Here is a 22,834-nt window from a genome sequence, read left to right as displayed (position 1 = left end):
CTCATTTGTGTTATATTTTAAACTTTATATTTAAAAACTTAGTTTTAACTCTTATTTTTAGGATAGAGAGATAAGTGATTGCTTCAGAGTACATACTGCTCTTTGAGTGCAGTTACTAACTTCCTACAGGTGACAACCATCTACAAATGCAGCTCTAGGAGACCAATACCTCTGGCCCCTGCTGGCCCTCACACTCACATGTAACCACCCCCAGCAACACACCATTAAGACTAAATATATTTTCAAATAAAATATTCTTTGTGTTCTGAATATTTAACCACTCATTCTAAATATGATTTTCACATATTTTTAATTGTTTTTCTTGATGAATTTTGAATATTGGTCAAGTGATTTTCAGAAATAATGGCATGCTTAAATTTTTTTAATATTTATTTATTATGTATACAATATTCTGTCTGTGTGTACGCCTGCAGGCCAGAAGAGGGCACCAGACCCCATTACAGATGGTTGTGAGCCACCATGTGGTTGCTGGAAATTGAACTCAGGACCTTTGGTAGAGCAGGCAGTGCTCTTAACCTCTGAGCCATCTCTCCAGCCCTTAAAATTTTTTTCTTTGAAAACTGACTCAAAACCAGTGCTTAGTCAAAAGCAATGAAAATATTAATCTTTGAGGGGCAGGTTTTTTTTTTTTTTTGAGACAGGGTTTCACTTTGTGTAGCATATCTTTCCTGGAATTTGCTTTGTAGATCAGGTAAGCTTCAAAATCATAAGTATTTCTGCCTCTTATCTCTTGATTTCTGTTTTGAAGGTCATGTAGTTCTTCGTCCAGAGAAAATATTAATCTTCTGTAAACATACCAAAAACTTTCCATTTAAATAATGTGGAATATTTATTTCAATAAAAACAAAGTTTTAGACATATTTCTTCAATGAGAGAACTGTGTAAATAGAGTAAAGCGATAAATATATTATTTTAGCTAACATCTTGAAATAATGCACACCCATAATGTATTTCCAGGGTCCACTGACCATAATAAATTTTATCTTATATAGGAATGAAAATGGCTTCTGGCAACTTGGCAATGGGAATTTTCCTCTTTTCCCAGATCACAGTGGGAGTGCTTGGAAATTCTTCAATAATATTTTATTATCTGATTTTTATATTTAATGGAAAGCATTTAATGCCCAAAGACCTGATTATAGAGCACTTGACTTTAGCCAATTGCTTGTCTATCATCTCAAGAGGCATTCCACAGGCAATGTCGGATTTCAGATTTAAGGATTTCCATAAAATTCATCTTTCCTAGAAGAATAATCACCCTATAATTCTATCATTGATAAAAATTTTAAGTAATACTATAAATATTTTCTTTTATCCATTCCTATAATCTATCTATTCAGACACAAAAATAGATAATATACACTTATCCCAGAAGTGTATAAATTGGTGAATAGGAGGAATGAAAAGAATATGAGTACTTCAAGCCATTAGGATGAGATGGGGTGTAGCCATGGCTTGTCCAGTTGGGGAAAGGTCCTGGGAATGATTCCCAGTATCATCAGTAAAGAAAAAGATGAATCCAAATAGATCCTCCTTTTGAAAACTAAAAAGGAGGAAGAGATGTGCAGAAAGAGATATAGAGAGGGTGAGAAAGATGAGATGGAGACTGGGCCAGAGACAGATAGAGACAGAGGCTGACTAAGTGAAGCTAGAGAAATAAAAAGGAGATGATATCACTAAGAGATATCTTACTAAGATATTTCTACTGTTAGAGATTTAGTAGCAGCTTATGGGAGGAGCAGGGTTCACACAGCTTAGGGAAGGCTGGAGACAGCTGACTCTACCCTGAGTTGAAAAATAGCCACAATTTCATTCAAAAACCCATAAAATTCCCTGTCTCTAAACCTAACTATTGCTTGAATTTTCTGTCTTTTCGTTCATTCTTTTCTTTCTTTCCTCCTTCTTTCCTTCCTTCCTTTCCTTCCTCCTTCCCCCCTTCCTTTCAGCAGAGCTGTTGAAAGAAATTATTAATACAGATTTTTAAAGTACAACTACAATTAAGAGAGGCGCTTAGGAAGAAAATAAGATGTATCCAATAGCACAACCATGGCTTCTCCAAGGAGTGTTTTCTAATGTCTTTAGTTATTCCTACTCTTATTCTCTGACCACTCACCTTAGTGCTCGGTGACACCATGATGGTAGGTGTTACCATGAAAAGTGAGACTCTGCTATAACTGTGCTGGGACACTTTCCCTGATTTAAAGGTTTGGGATCTCTTAGTATTATATCCCAGCAGACTCGTTATTTTTAACTCAGTTCTACACCCATGATGACAGCATCTCCACAAGGGTCTGAAGTAACTTTTAAACACCTTGGTCCTGAGTTCCTGTCACAAAACAAAAGAAAATAAGCAACTCCAAGATAGCAATTAAGAATTAGAATGGGAACTTTTCTGTCACTCCTTTGGGCACAAAGCACAGAGGCATACAGAAGAAACAGGGTTCCAGTGCTATTAAAGTAGAGGCAAGTTGCACACATATAAAATAAAATGAAATAAAATTAACAAAATGAAATAATTTGAAAGGTAGATACAGTAGCAGAGAAATCTGTCCTATCAACTCCTAAAAGGTATGGAAGAGGCAGACAAGAAGACCTCTATGAACTTCAAGACCATCTGCCATGTGTTCAAATTGTATACCAAGAGAGTGTGTCTCAAATATGGTACAAGGTAAGGCCCAACAGCCCTACAAAGAGGTACCCACTAACACATAACACACACACACACACACACACACACACACACACACACACATAAGACATAGAGAAACACAGAAGCATCAACATTTATTTACTAATGAGAATTAAGATAACAGCCAATATTTAGGCATTTGGTAACCTTTAGTGAATGAACTGTCAAATTTTTCATTGTCTTTCCACGCACATACTAGTGGGATGGGAAAACAGATGGAAGGAACAATCCAGAAGTTAAGTGACAAATCTTCACTGCCCAAGATTAGCTGTCCTGGAACTTGTTCTCTAAACCAGGCTGGCCTCAATCAAACAGACCCACCAGTCTCTACCTGCTTGGTACTGGGATTAAATGTGTGCCCTACCACACCTGGATCTAAGTTTTTTGTTGTTGTTCTTTGTTTCTTTACACAAGTTGGAAACTAATCTGGGTGGAATCTTGCCCTGAGATCACAATTCCTTTTATTCCATTTCTTAATTAGTATATCTCCTTGAACACAAGATTTAGCTCTATTCAACTTCCTGGAGCTTCTTTTCTCCTTAAAAGTAACGTTTTTAATTTACCCTGTTCAGCTTGCTCCTTTTCATTATAACCCTTTGTTATAGCTACCAGAGTCCATATTAGGCTATTTTGAGATTTTTCTGCCAACAGATTGAATCCAAAACCCTTCCCTTTATCATCAGGTAGAATCTTTGGACAGGGGCAAAAAGCAGCCACTATCTTCACCAAAATATCACAAGGATGATTTTGGACAACATGGTACAAGTCTTCTCCTTTGTTAGACTTCTCCTCCTGAGGTTGCCGCCCATAATTCGTCAAATCGCACTCAGCACCACTGTCCTCCACACTCCTAATAGTACAGTCCTCTAAGCAGCGCTTAAAATATTCAACTGCTTTTCTAACCCACAGTCCCAAAGACCATATTACTCCAAGCAAACACATGGCTGGGCCTATTATAGCAATAGCTCAGTTCCTGGTATCAACCTCTGTCTTGGTTAGGGGGGGTTCTCTTGCTGTGAAGAGGCACTGTGACTCTAAAAAACCTTATCTGTGGTGCTTCAGTTTCAGTTTCAGAGGTTCTGTCTGTTATCATCATGGCAGGAAGCATGCTGGTGTGCAGGCAGACTTGGTGCTGGAGCTGAGAGTGCTACATCTTGCAGGCACCAGGAAGTCAACTGACACACTGGAAATCTCAAAGGGTGCCCACAGTGGCACACTTCCTCCAACAAGGCCATAGTCACTCCAACAAAGCCACCTCTCCTAATAGTACCACTCCCTATGAGATGATGGGGTCCAATCATATTCAAACTACCACACCCACTATGACTGGTTTTCTACAAGCACTCTATTTGTTAGGTTGAATTGGGTGCCCTGAAATTAATATGTTGAGTTTTTAATCACAAAGACTGTGGTCTGATTTCAAAAAAAGTCCTCGACCTCAGCACAAAAGACAGAACCCTAAATGCCACAATCCCAAAAAAAGGCTGGAAGTGCAGAGATCAAAAATTCTAAAGTGTCAAGTCCTCTATAATCACAACACTGAAAAGTCTGTGTGTTGAGATCTCTATGAGCACAGAAGAATATCATCAGGAGTCATTTGTATAAATACCTTTTCTCTTAACCAGTGGTGTTTGGTTTTCCCTTAGGTCTCTGGCCACATAGTCTCTGGCCCTTGCTTACTCAAGCAGTGTCAGGCATGGGCTCCTTCTCAGGGCTTGTTGCCTTATGTCAAGTCAGGTATGCGTTGGCTACTTCAGCAACTTTGTGCCACAGTCATCCTAGCATATTTTTCAGGCAGAACAGATTAAAGGTCAAAGGTTTTGTGATATCGTTGGTCTCCACATTCCTCTTTTTGTGTCCTGCAGAGTACCGTCCTGTACCAAAGAGACTGGGATGTAGGAGTGAAGGCTCCATGCAGGTACCAGCTTTTCTTCTCCATGTTCAATGATATGTGTGGGTATTGTCCTCAGCACTGGGGTCTCACAGTAAGTTTACAGAGAATAACTCCCTGTGTCATCAACAGTCTGGGTAGTTGGGGGATTTCCATGGGACCCCCTTGAAAAACAACTTATAAATGCAACCCAGTCTTGCCAGCATAAGCCATACCTCGTGGCAGGAGATGACCAGTTGAGACTCTGAATCCCCCATTACTAGGAGTCCTCAAAGGACTGCCTTCCTAAATTCCAATATGTTTCTACTGTACTAGCTTTCCCACCACCCACAAATGCCCAGCAATTCCAGAAGTCTCTCCTTGCACTCTTTCCCTGCAACCCATCTGCTTCCCTCACTCTTGTTCCCACCTACCCAACCTACCTGTAAAGCCTAGTATATTTCTCCATCCCAGGGAAATTCATGAGTCATTCCTAGATTCCTCCTCTCTTCCTAACATCTCTATGTGTATGAATTATAGCTTTGTTATTATTTACTTAATGTCTAATATCTACTTATAAGGGAATAGACACCATATTTATCATTTTGGGTCTGGATTACTTCATTCGTGATGTTTTTTTCTGGCTTCATCCATTTTCTAGCAAATTTCTTGAGGCCATTTTTATTGTTTTTATTGAGCTATGTATTTTTCTCTGCTCCCCTCCTTTCCTCCCCTGTCTCTTTCTACCATCTCCCATGATCCCCACACTCCCAATTTACTCAGGAAATTTTGTCTTTTTCTACTTCCTGTACAGATTAGATCCATGAATCCCTCTCTTCGGGTCCTCATTGTGGTCTAGGTTCTCTGAAGTTGTGAATTATAGGCTGGTTTTTCTTTGCTTTATATCAAAAAGCCACGTATAAGTGAGTACATATTACATTTGTTTTTCTGGGTCTGGGTTACTTCATTCAATATGGTGTTTTCTAGATCCATCCATTTGCCTGCAAATTTCAAGTTGTCATTAATTTTTTCTGCTGTGTAGTACTTCATTAAAAATCTACCTCAAGACCCAGCAATACCACTTTGGGGTATATACCCAAAGGATGCTCAATCATACCACAAGGACATTTGCTCAACTATTTTCATAGCAGCATTATTTGTAATAGCCAGAACCTGCAAACAACCTAAATGCCCCTTGGCCAAAGAATGGATAAAGGATGTAGGAGCTGTGGGCAGGCCTGCTTTTCATCCTGCCTGGCTCCTGCATGGCTAGCTTTACACCCGAAATAACAACACACAAATTGTATTGATTTAAACACACCCTGGCCCGTTAGTTCTAGCCTCTTATTGGCTAACTCTCACGTCTTGATTAACCCATTTCTAATACTCTGGGTACCACCACAAAGTGGTGGCTTACCAGGAAGATTCTAACCACCGTCCATCTTGGGTAGGAGAAGCATGGCATCTCACTTCCCTTCTTCCCAGCATTCTGTTCTGTCTTCCCTGCCTACCTATGTTCTGACCTATCAGGCCAAGCAGTTTTCTTTATTAATTAACCAATGAAAGCAACAGATAGATAGATAGAAGACACTCCTACATCAAAAGGAAATGTGATATTTGCACAATTGATGCCATTTTTAAACAGCTGAGTAATATACCACTATGTAAATATACCACATTTTCTGCACCCACTCTTCTGTTGAAGGAGAACTAGGTTGTTTCCAATTTCCGGTTACTATGAATGAAGCCACAATGAGCATAGCAAGTGTTCTTGTTGTCAGATGAATAATCCTGCGAGTCTCTGCCCAAGAGTAGCATACCTGCTGGGGCCAGGTGTGCCTGGATACTAACACATGGATCTCCAGGTAGATAGATTCCCAACTTTCCAGAAGGCTTCTCTTATAATCTTCCACAATCCCCAAATCCTTTCTAATCCTCTCCTACTCCCTACTCAACAAATTTTATTTTCCTTCTCCTTTTTAAGAACAACAAAAGCAAATGGGGGAAAATCATCAAACTAATATAGAGTATAATCTGTGTTAGATTATATTCTAACTATTCCTGATATAAAACCTGCCCTTGAGTGTGGTTAATATACAGCATCACTCCACTGAAGAAAACTGGTGTGTTTTTCTCTTAGTAGGTTTCAGTTGTAAATAACTTCTTGTTTAGGGGTAGAAATTTAACAAATTTTCATCATAGGTAAAATGAAACTGCAAGAAGAAAGCAATGAATAAACTGATAAAAGAAAGTATGAATACAAAGAGAAGAATTCCAACTTAAATAAGTAAGGAAATTTTTACAAGAACGGGTGGACAACAGGCTAGTCTGTATCCAGCAGTAAACAATCTCCAATTCTTGCTAAAAAATTCTCAAGTCTCAATTCTCAACACAATACAGTCAAGTCGCCCTACCCATGTAAGTCTTAAGTTTATAATTATCCATGTCATGACATGAAAACAATTCTCATCTGCATACTATATGATGACTCAATAGCAAGTGCCAAGCTGAAAGGCTGAGTCTGTTTGTTGAGATGAACTCTGGGCCCTGATGTATACGCTTATTATTCCCAGGTCTCCTGTTCTGCGACAGGAGTGATTTTCAGCTCAACTCCAGATCCACACCATCATCTACATAGGGAGCTGAGAAAACTTTTAAACGACTTTCCACAAATTGCATGTCAGCATAAAGGTGTCCACATTCCCAGAACAAATCCCCTGAAGCAATTAGGAGTAATTTGGAAGAAAGCATTACTGTGAGCCTTTGGTGTCACGAGGAGTGCAGAAGGCACAAAGGGTCAATGCTAAGACTGGGAAGTTGGTTGAATGGCCTTGATGAATATTGGACAAGTTGAGAGTTTTTTTCCAATGCCCAGACATTTTTGAAAAGTTTTTAATTCTGAGGAAATGAATTAATAGGCATGAAAAAGGAGACTCTGTTGATAAACTTTGTCTCCCTTCTTTAAACTACATTTTCTAAAACACAGATTTTTACTGTGATGTTGTCATACATTTCTTCCAATTATACTATACTCCTTTCCATGTTTATAAAATAATTTATAGGGATAGTTAAGTGTGTAGTGTAGCCTCTCATTTAGAGTTGCTTTGCTCTGAATGTCCTTATAAGTGGAATGAGTGCACACATGCATATGTTTGAAATACAAAGTTCAGAACAGATTATGGCTACTGGAGTAATTTTTAATTCTTTGAGAATATCATATATACATACAAGGCACTTTGATCATGTTCACCTTACCTTTACTCCTAAGTCCTCTGTATTTACCTCTATATTCCAACCTCTCCCAATTTCATGTTCTCCATGTTTTATATATAACAAATGAAATCCATTTTTTGTTCCCCATATACACATAGGTGTGTGAGGCCATCCACTGGAGCTTGCTTGATCTACTAGGGGCCACACCCTTAAGGAAAACTACTTCTCCCAGCCCAGAAGCCATGACATGACATAGCTCCTCAGTCAGGCTGGGCTCTCAGGAATGCCTTCCTATAGTAGAATGTTATGTAATCTGGTCCTGTACAGGTCTCATGCAGGTAACCAAGATGTTAGTGCAGTGGTTCAGTCAGAGACAACACATACTGTTTTTCTCTGATGCCCCTGACATCTGGCTCTTGCAGTCTTCCCATCCCTTTTTCCATGATGTTACCTGAACCTTGCGGTGAGGATAATACAGATGTTGCCTCTGTGACAGATCATTAGGGTCACTTATTCTTTGTACTTTGCAATAACCACCTGCACAGTACAGAAGAAACTCCTCTGATTAATTCTGAATGTTGAATTCATCTATGGGTTTAGAGGGCAGTTTGACACTATGTCCACTTAGAAAACCAATAGCAGTAACTTCATCCATGGGGCTCGTGAGTTCTTGGCCAGATTTGCAGCATCAGGCATACATTTCTTCTTGAGAATCAAGCCCTAGATCTAACCAGAAATTGGTAGATTACCCTGTCCTACCATTATACATAGAGGTATATCTTACTATGTCAACCAAGGATTAATTCTAAATTCTCTGTTGGGTTTTTATGTCAATTGTTGTAATATATGAATTTATCTCTTAGTGGTTAAGCATGCATTTTAAAGTTGGGTAACATTTGCCATTTTGAACATTCAAAATGTGGACTTTTATTAAATGAGTGCTATAATTAAAGTCTTATTTTGGGGTATCAAGTTGACAATGTGGACTTGTGAGTTTACTTCCCTCATCTCATTTCATTTAAAGTAAGGATGCAACTGTTTTCCAGGGAACATGAACAAAAGGATTACAGTATTTATAAAATGATCCTTTGACAAAAAAAAAATTACAAAAGCCAGAAATAGCCCAAATCAAACTTCTGAAGAAAATCAATGATCTCCACTCCTCAGAAACAAGATGACAACAGTTACTGAAATGACAATTGTTCAAAACAATCATCATGTCTGCCCCAGACGTCTCCATAAAGGGAGTTGCCAGTGCAAATATGTCCAAGTTCAAGAACCACACCACATGCACCCAGTCTTGACAATTCCACAGAAATATTCAAGCACTCTTGAGTATTCCTTACTCTAGGCTCACGAAGTATGTTTCTGGCTATAATAATTCCACGGATATCCTACAGGTCAAATATTAAGATCAAGAATGAAATCAAATCCCACACCCAGGTTGCAGGTCTAGCTTCAGGTACAGTTCTGGCTCTAAATCAGTCACCAAAAATGATCCATAAAATGATTCCATAAAAACATCAATGTAGAACCTGTGCACCGATGATGTGTCGTGCCCTCAAGTCTGCAAGGAACCAGTGTCTTTTATATGATGTTTGCAAAAATAAGTGTAAGGTTTAGAAAAAAAAAAGTGCTATCATGTACCCAATGATAGGAAAGTTTTAAAATAACACAATTTTTTAGTACTATCAGAGCTAGTCAGATAATGAGGCTCTAAGATTCAACTGAATAAATAAAAGTTGGAAGTAACTGAGGAGCAGGACATGGATGCTGGGAACCAAACCCTAGCGCTCTGCAAGATCAGCAAGCGCTCTTCACTGCTCTGCTATCTTGCCAACCCTAAGAGTTCGTGAGTTCTCAATGCCTTCTAGACATGACAAAACTGCTCCACTCATGAACTCTCCGAAGCTATGGTTGCCTGTGTAAAACCTGCATGCATCAAGCCAGCGAACCTTCCACAGGGAGGGGAGAAGAACCCAAATGGGGAACTACATCAGTTGATAGGTTTTATGGAGGAAGAGGCCATTTTCTTTAAGGTTGTGGCCCACTATATGTTTATCATGCTCCTGTGGGTAACCCCACACCCATGAATATGAGAGAAGCACTAATTGGATTCGGGGGGCAGTAAGGAGAGTGACAGACAAGACAGACAGACAGACAGACCATGAGAATGGAGAAGTGGAGACCAGATCTGGGAAGAGTTGGAGGGGTGTGTGGTGGGTGAATACAATCAAAACACAGGAAATGCAGTGAGGGACCCTGTCTAAAAATCAAAAGAGCAAACTGTCAGAGGAGGACATTCAGCTTCCTGCTATGGCCCCTAAACACACACATACAGAGATATATACAACTTATACACACACACACATAGACAATAAATAACATACACACAGAGACACAAAAATAAAACACACACATACACACACAAAATCAAGAGAAGGACTAACTGGTAAAAGGGGGAACACAGGGGGGGGGCAGGATAAGAGAAAGAAATGAGGGTTTGGGGGATGTGTTTCCAGTACATTGCACAAGAAAATGTCTGATATTTTAAAAAATATTTCTTTAAAAGAATAGGTTCCTAAATCAATAATTGTATCCACTGGGGAAATTATATTAAAAGAGCAGGAAAGACATTTGGTTTGGGGATACAAAAATGTATAGACATCAAAGGGCATTTTAAATGCATGTAGATTTAGTAACTTTATCACAATTATTTTAAAAATATTTAAGATCCGCCACTCCTAATCACTATGTGAATACTGTGTTCTTGGGGTCATCTGCAGCTATTCAATCACTACGTTGGAAACAGAATATAAAAAGGTTGTTACTACAGACTCTTCCAGACTCCTTATGCGGTGATATCTCTGCAGATGAAAACTGACCCTCAACAGAATTTACACAAGGAAATTGGCAAAAGCTATAAAACTGGACTTAACATATTACTGAAAGCTTAAACTTAAAAAACTGATGGGTGATATGCTTAAAGTGCATGTTAAACATACAAATGTATGTTCTACAGAGACATGCCATCATATGTATGACAAAAGCCTTAGGGGAAAATGTCTTCTTCCATTACCTAAAAGCAGTTGTTCTGCAAGACAAGATACTGTTTATAACATTGAAGCATAAGCAAAATCCTGTGTATCTTTGTTGTTATGCTCTGTCACATCTGTTAAAATAGATTTGGGCATAGCATGGTGGCATAAACCTTTAATCCCAGCAGTCAGGAAGCAGGAAGGCAAAGTGGAAGATCTCTGTGAGCTCTAGGCCCGGCCAGTCTAGTCTACATAGCAAGTTCCAAAGTAGCCGGGACTACATAGAGAGACCCTGTCTCAAAATGATAACAACAATCAAATTCACTGAAGGAAAATAAGAAAAATATATGAACAGTCATTTTATTAGAGATGTACAAATGGCAACTAAGCAAATGAAACAAGTGTTTTATTTCAGAATACTTAAGGAAAGGCCATGAAATACAGAGTGAAATATCACAATACACTTAGTGAAATATACTCATGATGTATAGGACAGTCTTAGAGGGTTACCGTTGTGGCGTGCATGCCAGGATGGAAAGGGGCAGCCACTTTGACATACCGCTGGCGAGAACGCAGAAGGGACTTAACACATCAGCACTGGGATTTCATAAATGCTTCTTAACATATTCATTCGCCCCTCTGCTGTCAGAACTGAAGTTATTAACACAACGTGATTGTATGCATAGCCATATAAAACCTGAAATACTCACAGCAGTCTTATTTGTAGTATACGAAATCTGTAAAGAAAATTTTCTAAATAAATTAACAGATAAGCCAACAGCTGATCTACACAAAATGTTACTCAGCAACAATCACAATGTTTCATATAAGAATCATTGTTGAATCTTGAAGTAATTATACAACATATCTACACATACACAAGCACACATGTTATGATGACAATAACTGAAAATTCCAAACAACGTAAACTAATCCACTGTATGTGTGTGTGTGTGTGTGTGTGTGTGTATATATATATATATATATATATATATATATATATATATATATATATATATATATATAAATCAGGGCCTGAAGAGATGGCTCAGCAGTTAAGAACACTAGATGTTCTTCCGGAGAACCTGGGTTCAGCATCCACATGGTGGCCCACAACCATCTGTACTGCCAGCCCCCAGAGAGCCTACTTCCCCTTCTGGCCTCCACAGGTAGTAAGCATGTATGTAGTGCACAGACATACATGCAGGAAAAACACACACACACATATAAAACAAAGTTTAAATTAAAAACAAAATCATTAGTTAGGATATATACTTCGCTGCTCCCATATCCTCCCTTCCTATATCCCAACCATCCCAATCCCCCGAGCTCCTCCCATCCTCCCTTCTCATGTTTCTCATCCCATTTCCCCTTTGCCCCTTGCCACCTCACCCGCGAGTTCCCAGTTTTTGCCCTGCAATCTTGTCTACTTCCCCTCTCCAGGCGGATGACTATACGTTTTTCTTTGGGTTCACTTTCTTATTTAGCTTTTCTAGGATCACAAATTATATGCTCAATGTCCTTTATTTATGGCTAGAAACCGATTATGAGTGAGTACATCCCATGTTCCTCTTTTTGGGTCTGGGATACCTCACTCAGGATAGTGTTTTCTATTTCCATCCATTTGCACGCAAAATTCGAGAAGTCATTGTTTTTTACCGCTGAGTAGTACTCTAATATGTATATATTCCACACTTTCTTCATCCATTCCTCCATTGAAGGGCATCTTCAATGTAATGAAGGTTTTGGCTATTACAAACAATGCTGCTATGAACATAGTTGAACAGATACTTTTGTCATTTGATGGGGCATCTCTTGGGTATATTCCCAATAGTGGTATTACTGGATCTAGGGGTAGGTTGATCCCAAATTTCCTGAGAAATCGCCACACTGATTTCCAAAGTGGTTGCACAAGTTTGCATTCCCACCAGCAATGAATGAGTGTGCCCCTTTCTCCACAACCTCTCCAGCAAAGGCTATCATTGCTGTTTTTGATTTTAGCCATTCTGACAGGTGTAAGATGGTATCTCAAAGTTGTTTTAATTTGCATTTCCCTTATCGCTAAGGAGGTTGAGCATGACCTTAAGTGTCTTTTGGCCATTTGAATTTCTTCTGTTGAGAATTCTCTGTTCAGATCAATGCCCCATTTTTTAATTGGGTTAATTATCCTTTTAAAGTCTAGTTTCTTGAGTTCTTTATATATTTTGGAGATCAGACCTTTGTCTGTTGCAGGGTTGGTGAAGATCTTCTCCCAGTCAGTGGGTTGCCTTTTTGTCTTAGTGACAGGTTGGCAAGAAACTTGAGTCTAGAGGGGTTAGCAGGTGTCCAGGGAGATGTCCCCAGCTGGTACCTTGGGCAACTAAGGAGAGGGAACCTGAAATGACCCTATCCTATACTGATGAATATCTTGCATATCACCTTAGAACCTTCATCTGGCAATGGATCGAGGTAGAGACAGAGTCTCAGTTTGGAGCAATGGTCTGAGCTCTTAAGGTCCAAATGAGGAGCAGAAGGAGGGAGAACATGAGCAAGGAAACCAGGACCACGAGGGATGCACCACCCACTGTGACAGTGGAACTGATTTATTGGGAGCACACCAAGGCCAGCTGGTCTGGGACTGAATAAGCATGGGTTGAAACTGGACTCTCTGAGCATGGCGGACAATGAAGGCTGATGAGAAGCCAAGGACAATGGCACTAGTTTTCGATCCTAATACATGAACTGGCTTTGGGGGTGCTTAGCCTGTTTAGACGCTCACCTTCCTGGACATAGAAAGAAGACCTTCGTCTTCCCGCAGGGCAGAGAATTTGGACTGCTCTTCAGTATCGAGAGGGAGGGGGAATGGTGTGGGGGGAGGAGAAGAGGAGTGGGGATAGGGGGAGGGGACTGGGGGGAGGGGACAATATTTGGGAGGAGGGGAGGGAAATGGGAAACGGGGAGCAGGTGGAAATTTTAATTAAAAAAATAAATAAATAAATAAACAAAAAACAAAATCATTGGTTGTCAGGAGAGGTAGGAAATGTAAGATAATAAATGGGCATGTCATAAACAAACAGACAACAAAGAATTTGTTTTCATAACTATAATGATTTCCACACTTTCCCAATCGGGGTTTTGCTTTTTGAGCTAGGGCCATGCTGTCTTGCGCTCACTGAGCCACAAACTCCTGGGCCCATGCAATCCTCATTCCTCAGCTTTCCTTGAAACCAGAACTGCAAGCACACGCCACGGCGCCATGCCATGTACTTTGTTGAGTGCCACTTATACAAATGACACATAAATGAAGCTATAAAAAAGTAACCTGAAACAATATACTTAGATGTCCCACTGTTCTCAAAAGTTCTTCACAACCTAATATGGATTCCACCATCTTCTCAGAACCCGAGAGGCACAGCCTTGCTCCACTGGCAGTCCACCTTGGGAAGTAATAAAAGTTACTGCCTCTTGAATCACAAATAGGTCAGAATTATACCCCATGCCACAAAAGCGTCTTTCCCCTCTTGTTCTCCTGCCAGTACAGCTTTGGCCCAAATTAAAGAAAAGAATACAGGAATCCACAAAAATGTCTCACTAATTTCTCTGACACAAACCACAGTCCCGGGAAATAGTCATAGAGATCTAGAGGACTGTACTCACACAAGTCACTGGAACATCTACAGATGAATCTTTAGTAGAAGCCTGTTCCAGCGCCAGAGACATGGCTCAGGAGGTAAAAGCACTTACCCAAAGCCTGATGACCTGAACTCAATCCCTGGAGCCCTCATGGTAGGACAGAATCACGTTGTAAAGCTGCCTTCTGACCTCCACACATGTGCCATGTACATGCGCACCAACACACATACATGTACAATAGGGGAAATGTGAGATCATTTCCGTATCTGTTAACTCAGTTCCTGTCCCAATCACAAACTGCTGCCCTGCGTACTAGTCAACACACTATATATAGCAAATGGCTGCAATGCAAGGCCTGCAAAGAAATTACCCTCAACAAGGCCAGGAATTGTGTGACATCCCAGCAGAAAAGAGAGTTTAATTGTTGACATGCTTTAAAAGTGCCTGAGATTGTCAGAATTCTCCTTTTCATCAGGACTTCTTACCTCACAAAAATCATAGCACCTTCTGTAAGTCAGGAACAAACAATCCACCACCTTACCTGCTCTCACGGCTGAGAGCAGGAGCAGCCACGAAAATCAGACCACTGCTCTACACAGCTGCTTCTGGCAGGTGTATCATACCCTCTGAAACACAGAAAGTGAGGATCTCTATGGAACTGGCCCACCTCTCCGTGCTGACATCATGGGTCAGTTGATAAGTTACGCCACAGAATGAAGAGAACCTTCCAGATTAAAGACGCATAAACAAACTATCTATTCAATAAGATAAGTCAGAGATTATGGGCAGCAAGCATTTCCCAAGTTGGCCAATTCAAACCTGGAAATATTCATCGTGAGCACAGTATGAAAACAAACTTCCCCTGAACAAAGTACTCTTTCTTAGCAAAGCTGAAAACACAACTCAGACCACACCTTCCAAATAAGATTCCTGCCCTGAAAGGAAATGAGGGGTCTCCAAGGCTAAGGCCAGAGCAGAGTACAGAAGTTTGCTTCTCTGAGCACACAGGAAGGATGCTCATCCTCACAGTGTCAATCTTCCAGGTTGCAATGTGACAGGGTTTCTACTGCAGACGCTGCCAATGGCATAAGTCAGGATATGGCCCTGGGCAGACTAGAAACTGGAATGAAGCTCCTCAAAGTATTCCCCCTTTGAAGCTCACATGAATTATCTTTAAACTCAGAAGGCTGCTCGTCTCCCCCAGTGTTACTACACCAACTCACTAAGCAGCACATTTCTTACACGATAAAGAAGTTTCTCAGGTGTGAACCCTCTGGTGTCGAACAAGATTAGACCTACGGCTAAAGGATTTCTCACAGTCACTGCACTCATAAGGTCTTTCTCCAGTGTGAACCCTTTGGTGCTGAATGAGGTCCGACTTGTGAGTGAAGAGTTTGCCACATTCGCTACACTCGTAAGGCTTTTCTCCACTGTGGCTTCTCTGGTGTTGAACTAGGCTAGCACTTTGGCTAAAGGACTTCCCACATTCACTACACTCATAAGGCTTCTCTCCTGTGTGCAGTCGCTGGTGCTGAATGAGGCTAGCACTCTGACTGAAGGCTTTCCCACACTCGACACACTCATAAGGCTTCTCTCCAGTGTGAACTCTCCGGTGCTGAATGAGGCTAGAGCACTGCCTAAACGACTTGCCACACTCTTCACACTCATAAGGTCTTGTGCCAGTATGAATTCGCTGGTGTTGGATGAGGTCAGACTTCCGGGTGAAGGATGTGTCACATTCCCCACACTTATAAGGCCTTTCTCCAGTGTGAACTCTTTGGTGCTGGATGAGGATGAACTTGCGACTGAAGGATTTCTCACAGTCGCTGCACTTGTAAGGCCTGTCCCCAGTATGAACTCTCCGGTGGCGAATGAGGTTGGAGAACTGCCTGAAGAGCTTGCCACACTCGCTACACTCATAAGGCCTTTCCCCGCTGTGAATTCGCTCATGCTGAGTAAGTTCGGCTTTGGAGCTAAAGGCTTTCCCACAGTTGCCGCACTGATGAGGCATTTCTCCCGTGTGGACTCTCCTATGTCTAATGAGATTGAAAATTTGTCTAAAGGATTTCCCACACTCATAGCACGCATACGGTCTTTCTCCAGTATGAATTCGATGGTGTCTAAAGAGGCTAGAGTTTTGTCTGAAGGATTTTCCGCACTGATCACACTGATAAGGCCTCTCTCCGGTGTGGATTCTCTGGTGTTCGGTGAGGTTAGATTTATAGGTGAAGGATTTCCTACATTCCACACACTCATAATGTACTCTATTAATGTGGTGTCTCTGATGATAAATGAGTTCAGATTTATAGATAAAGGCTTTTCCACATTCAGTGCATTTATATGGTCTTTCTTGAGGACACATTCTATCATGTGTAATGAGGTGACACTTTTTGCTAAAAGATTTTTCATGCTGACTATGCTCATATGTCCTTTGTCCCATGTGACTGTTCTGGTGCTGAGCTAGTTTGTACTTGCAGAAGGCTTTCTCATACTTGCTACCCTCACGAGGCCCCTTTTCAGGCGACACACTGTGACACTGAACAAGGGTATGTTTGTGCCCTGAACCTTTTTGGCATTCACTGTACTTCAGTTTTTCTCCACTCAGAAGTACTTCCCCACCCCTGCCGCTACTGTGAGGCTGCTCACTACTACAAGCAGCCTGCTGCTGAAGACAGCCTGTGGAGGCAAGACGCTTCTCCCCATCCTTCCCAAAGATGGATGGCTTCGTCAGCACATGGGGTTTGCAACTTGGCATAAATGAAGCCCTGTTAGCATCTGCTTCAGAATGCTTTTCTCCACTGTCACTCTTCCGGTGTTGGTTAATGTCTTCATTCAAACCGGAGCTTTGCATGCCTGTTCCGCCCAAGTACAATGTCTGCACAGAGGGTGCACTTAGGAATTCATTCTGGTGCAAAATGCCTTCCAAAGCTGGAACAGGAGTCTCAAAGTGATGAGTCTCCTGAGTGGAGGGACTTGGCTTAGACATCACCCCTTCTATAGGCTCATCGTGCTCAGAGCTTACCTCTTCACTCCCCATTCCAGAGCAGGACCCTGGAATCAAAGAAACACATGTTGAAATGCTAAGGAAACGGTACTGACAGCAGTGGGGAGGACAAGCCCGTTATGAAGGTGAGTCAGACACAGAAAACAATGGCACAGCTAAACTCAGGTTACACCTCCACTCTAAGCACTGGGGAATCTAAGGCAAGATGGTGAGGGCTTGTAAGTTTGAGGCTAGCCTGTGCTACATTACCAAGAGCTTATCACCAAAATATAAAAATAAAGAAATAAAGGGAAAAGAAACAATGAAACCTGGACTATTCTAAGAACAAAAGAGTCGTAGACAAACTTAGGGAGCTAATTCAAATACTGACAGGATACTTCACACTAGACAGAGGACACAGGATGGGATGTGAAAAAAAGCACGGGCTCCAAGCAATTCCTCAGCTAACAGCCTTCAGCAAGACCTTTCCTACTGGGGATGTGACTACAGTGAGCAAAAGTCCTCAAATAAAAGCAAACAGCTAGAGATCAAGGGCTGATAAAGACTGTGTTAAAGCAAACAGCCAGTGGTCAAGGGCTAATTAGGGCTGTGTTAAGAGACTCATAGTACCATTTGTCAAAACTAAGACTGTAACAGCATAAAGGAAGCCAAGAGCCAGAAGTCACAGGTAAAATTACAAGTTGGTAAAGTATTAAACACGGAGAAGTAAAAGTAGAAGTAGGACATGATGGGTGAGCCCTTTACTAAAACACTGTGGGACACTCTCCTGCTTCCTGGTATGATGGAAACATGTTTTTCCTGGGTGCCTATTACCAGGTCAGGTCTCCTCTAAGACAATCTTGTCATGTCAACCATATGAGGCAACCAAGACTCTCCCCACTCTGCAGCCCTAACCACACAGGACATGACAATTACAAATATTAAAAAAGAAGAAAAGAAAAAGGAAGTTAGTGACCAGTAGTAACTCATAGCAGCTTAACATAAAACAGTATATGGGAGGAAAACAGAACCAAACTCCTAAGGGTTTGTCAAGAATAGCCCACGGTTCATTTAAAAATAAACGTTACAATGTTGGCAATTCCTCACAAGGCAGCTATAAAGAAATGACAACTAAGCCTGGTGCATGCCTGTAATTCCAGTATTTGAGAGGCAGGGGCAGGCAGATCTCTATGAAGAGTTTAAGGCCAGCCTGGTCTACATAGTGAGTTCCAGTCTATCCAGGGTTATATAGAGATCGTTTCAAAAAAGAAAAAAGAAAAAAAAGAGAGAGACACAGAGAGAGGAAGAAAGAGAGAGAGAGAAAAAAAAAGAAAGGAAGGAAGGAAGGAAGGAAGGAAGGAAGGAAGGAAGGAAGGAAGGAAGGAAGGAAGGAAGGAAGGACAACTATAGGAATTAGGCAGGAACCGAGGCATGGGGCACTACAGATGTGGACAGTCACCCTAACAGGGAGACATTTTGAGACTTGTTATGACTCCAGAGATTGCAGTCACTCTCTGGTAAAAAGTAAAGGTAGAAACCATTTAGGACACTGGGAGGGATGCAAGGACCTTACCCAGAGATGCCACAAGTGCAAGGTTCTCCAGCATCACACTGCAGTATAGGAACCTCTGGGCCTTATCAAGAAGCACCCATTCTTCCTGGGAGAAGTGAATGGCCACATCCTCAAAGGTCAGACCCTATTGCAACACAAACAATTTCATCATATGATCAGCTTCCCTTCCAAACTCCAAGCATACCCTGTTGACCCAACACACATCGTTTGCTTACTGTATTTTCCATCTCATATCAGAGGAGGCACTCAGCCCAATGCCCACTCTCTGCTCAATGATATTGTGCCCTTCCACAGAAATGGGGGAGATAGAAGCATACCTGAAATCTAACCTCTAGGCCTAGGATGAAGGTCACTACCCCCTGTTGTCAATGCTGTGGCTGTCATAAATACTGGTTAGGGAGAAAAATGGTCACAGAGAAAATAGGCTAACTTGAATTTTGTCTTATCAGACAACATCCCTGAGGATCCTAAAAATCCTCCAGACACAAGGAAACAGGCTCCCCCTTTATCCTATGGCTCCTCACTGCTCCTGGGGCAATCAGTTCATACGACATCTGTACATAGCACTCTATGAGTATACGCACATGTGTGTGTGTGTGTGTGTGTGTGTGTATACATGCACATACGCATACAAGTATACATTCTTTTGTGGAGGCAAGAGGTCAATGCTGAGTGTCACATTCAATTACTCTCTATTTTTTAAGACAAGCCTTCTCATTGAACCTGGAACCCACTGTTCAACCAGACAGGCTAGCCAGTGAACTCCAGAGATTTGCCTGTTTCTGTTTCTCACCCTCAACCCCACCCCCCACACACTTTATATGGGTGCTGACAATCTGAATTCAGTCCTTGTGCATTAAAAGCAAGCACCTTAACCACTGAGTCATCTCCCCAGTCCCATACCCAGCACTCTAAATCATGTATTTTTTGTATGACTATATTCCCACAGCTACAACCTTAAAAGACCACACAGCCCTGCATGATAGGAAAAAAATGTTACGATCCATTTTCTTGTGAAGACTCCAAGGTAATGCACATCCCTCACCCAATCCTATCTTGCCATGAGTATATATCAGGCCTGGGCACCACTTACTCCCAGTGTTTCTCAGTCTCAGTGATCACTGACCACCATGAACAGCACCAATAGCTAGAAGGACAATAAGCACGGCCTAACTCTGGCCCTGATATGTAGAGCTGAATGCTTTATTTCCATAGAATTGGCCTGTAGTCCTCCACATCCTTCATCCTATATACAATCAAATAAAGATCTGCAACTTCGTTCCTATGCCCTCAATGTGAGGGCTTTGAGGTTATCAGTTTCTATTTCCATCCCAAGTGCATAGGATTCTGTTCCACATCTCTCTCCTTTCTTGCTGACATCCAACCACAGCTATGCTGAGAGCAGTTTCTTGGCCTACCCACTGGTTCCTCAGTATGTGGGGTCCAGGGAGTCCTTGGGAAATTCAAAGAGGGTCCAACATCCCCCTCTTCCAAACCTCTCTCAGATGCCACTCCAAAGCAGCCCCAACCCTGTTATGATGGGATCCTATCTTATTCTATTTCTTGGTCCAAACTTACCCACCAACCATCACTCATAGAAGCCAGGTATGTTGACTCATGCCTATAATTCCAGCACTTGGGAGGCTGGGACAGGAATACTGCCAGCTTGGACTACATAGTGACATGGTAGGCCTCTTTCACCCCAAGTACATACAAACAGTAAAAGCTGCTGAAGGAACCAGACCAGCTGTGATGCCTGGAAAAGACACTACAACCTGCCATGCTACCTGCAAGTTGTACAGTGTACTCCAGGGATCCTTCCATAGCCCATTAACCCATGCTGGGGCGGGCTTCTGTTGACACAGCTTAACTTTGAATCATTTCTACTCCTGAAAGGAACCCCTGACCCATGTTCCAGTATGTGCCTCAGCCTGAAGTGGGGATTGAATTAGTTCAGGCAAGTGCAGATCTCCTTTCTCCTTGGGAGAAGCAACCTTCTAGAGCTCCGTTCATGCTGCCAGCGATTTCATACAACCCTCAGCCTATACACAAAACTGTGTTGCACACCTAGCATGTTCAAGACCGCAAGGCTCAGGGCTCTACAGTGAGAGAACAGTCCAAGGACACGGTTAATCTAAAAACTGTATAGGTTAGGAGGAGGGTAATGGCAGGTTCTGCTTACCGGGCCTGACCCCATCACTGTCTCTGAAGTAAAGAGAATCTGAAAAACAGAAGGAGACTCTGAGAGTTTGGCAGCCACAGGCAGGTTCCACAGACTCCAGTGACTCGGTGCCCACCCTGGGGCTAGGTGGCCTAGGATGACTGCGGAGTGTCTATGCCGTGGGCCACAGAGCTGAATCTCAGCTGTGAGATGTGACACCTGTGGCAAGCACTCTGTTCTCTCCTGTCTATCATGTCTCTTCCTGTTTGTTTTTCCTCTGAGTAACTTCTGGGAAGTATTTCCAGAACATGGTCTATTTCCGGACATGGTCACTGTTCACAATTCTCACTGGTTCCAGTGTCCTAAGAATTAAAATCAAATCCCTCTGGTGCACCGGGGCCTCACAACTCTTTCAGTAGACACTATGACTCTGTATCTCCTATGCCCAGCCGCCCTTCCAGGCCTTTGCACATTGCAACAGTCACAAACCCCAGCACACGGATGTTATGAATGGGGCTGCCCGCTCCCACCCACAAGCATCTTCTGACCGGGACACCAGCTACGTACTGCAGGGTCATGATGGGGCCCTCTCTCCGGGCTCTAGCACTAGGGTGATACCCGCAGGATGCAGCACTTACCTGTGCCGGGTCCCTGTATGCGGCCACGGCCATTGGACTGACTCTGCAGCGGGAGCAAGGACCCGGTCGCCCAGGTCTCCTCCCCAGGCCCTGCGCGGGTCACGTGGGCGGAGTCGCTGGGCCTCAGCCAGGCCTCTGTACCGCAATGCAGCTCGCTGCGCTCCGCCTACGAGAAGGCTCACCTCGGCCGGAGCCTACAGCTAGGTAAACAAACCCCAGAAACGCCAAAACCACGGCTAAGAGAACCACGCCGGAAGTCCAGCTCCAGGAACAAACCACTCGCACGCGTACACACACTCAGACACAGACACACAGATACACACACACACACACACACACACACACACCCAAAAGTAAAAATAATGCCAAGTTTTCATTGGCTCAGCTCACTCCCCAACATCTCCTGTGCTTATTGCATTCCGGGAAATGTAGTTTCCACAGCTTCCCAGGCAGGTATCCCATCCCCCATCTTGACCCCTGTAGACTTAGTTTAAGAGAAAGGGGGCGTACAGCTTCCAGAGGAGAGAGAGATATGCTTAAATGAAGCTGTTTCCGGATTTCTGGGATCTGTTGTATGGCTCATCATCTCTATGTTTGGTAACTTATTTCAGAAACCACGAAGCTCATTGACATAAAGAGGCTAAAAAGGAAACAGATTCAAATGGACATATTCCATATACTCAGGGACACCAAGATCAGATCAACTCTTATAAGATCATCGCATCCGTGATAGGATAGGACTTTATGGTAATTCAGATATTTATGGCACACCCATATACCTATAAGAACCCTTCACCAGAACTCTGGAAGGAACTTCAGTACATTTATTGATATCACACACACAGAGGGAGACAGACACACACACACAAACACACCATAAATGTGTGTGCACGTATGTATGTGTGTATACACACACACTCTTGGCTAGACTATAATGAACATTTTCTTATTGTTGTCTAGCTGTTTTCAATCAAAAGCATTTGCAGTGACAAAATTTGTAACTCTCTGTATGCTCAGAAATGACAAGACAAAAAGA

General features: G+C 42.1%; 1 protein-coding gene across 1 annotated transcript; it reads right to left on the bottom strand.

The window, feature by feature from the left end:
- Positions 1 to 11,898: 11,898 nt before the first annotated feature.
- LOC130869747 (zinc finger protein 551-like) lies at positions 11,899 to 22,068 on the bottom strand. The gene is made up of 4 exons (XM_057762162.1): positions 21,799 to 22,068; positions 21,182 to 21,220; positions 19,000 to 19,123; positions 11,899 to 17,494 (listed from the first exon to the last, which is right to left on the bottom strand). The coding sequence occupies exons 1-4, from the start codon at positions 21,829 to 21,831 to the stop codon at positions 15,702 to 15,704; spliced, it is 1,989 nt and encodes a 662-aa protein (XP_057618145.1). The 5' UTR covers positions 21,832 to 22,068; the 3' UTR covers positions 11,899 to 15,701.
- Positions 22,069 to 22,834: the final 766 nt, after the last annotated feature.

Source organism: Chionomys nivalis, chromosome 2 (assembly GCF_950005125.1).
Source record: "Chionomys nivalis chromosome 2, mChiNiv1.1, whole genome shotgun sequence".
NCBI classification, from domain to species: domain Eukaryota; kingdom Metazoa; phylum Chordata; class Mammalia; order Rodentia; family Cricetidae; genus Chionomys; species Chionomys nivalis.
The sequence above is the reverse complement of the archived record's forward strand: the minus strand, read 5'-3'. Positions and strand labels throughout refer to the sequence as shown.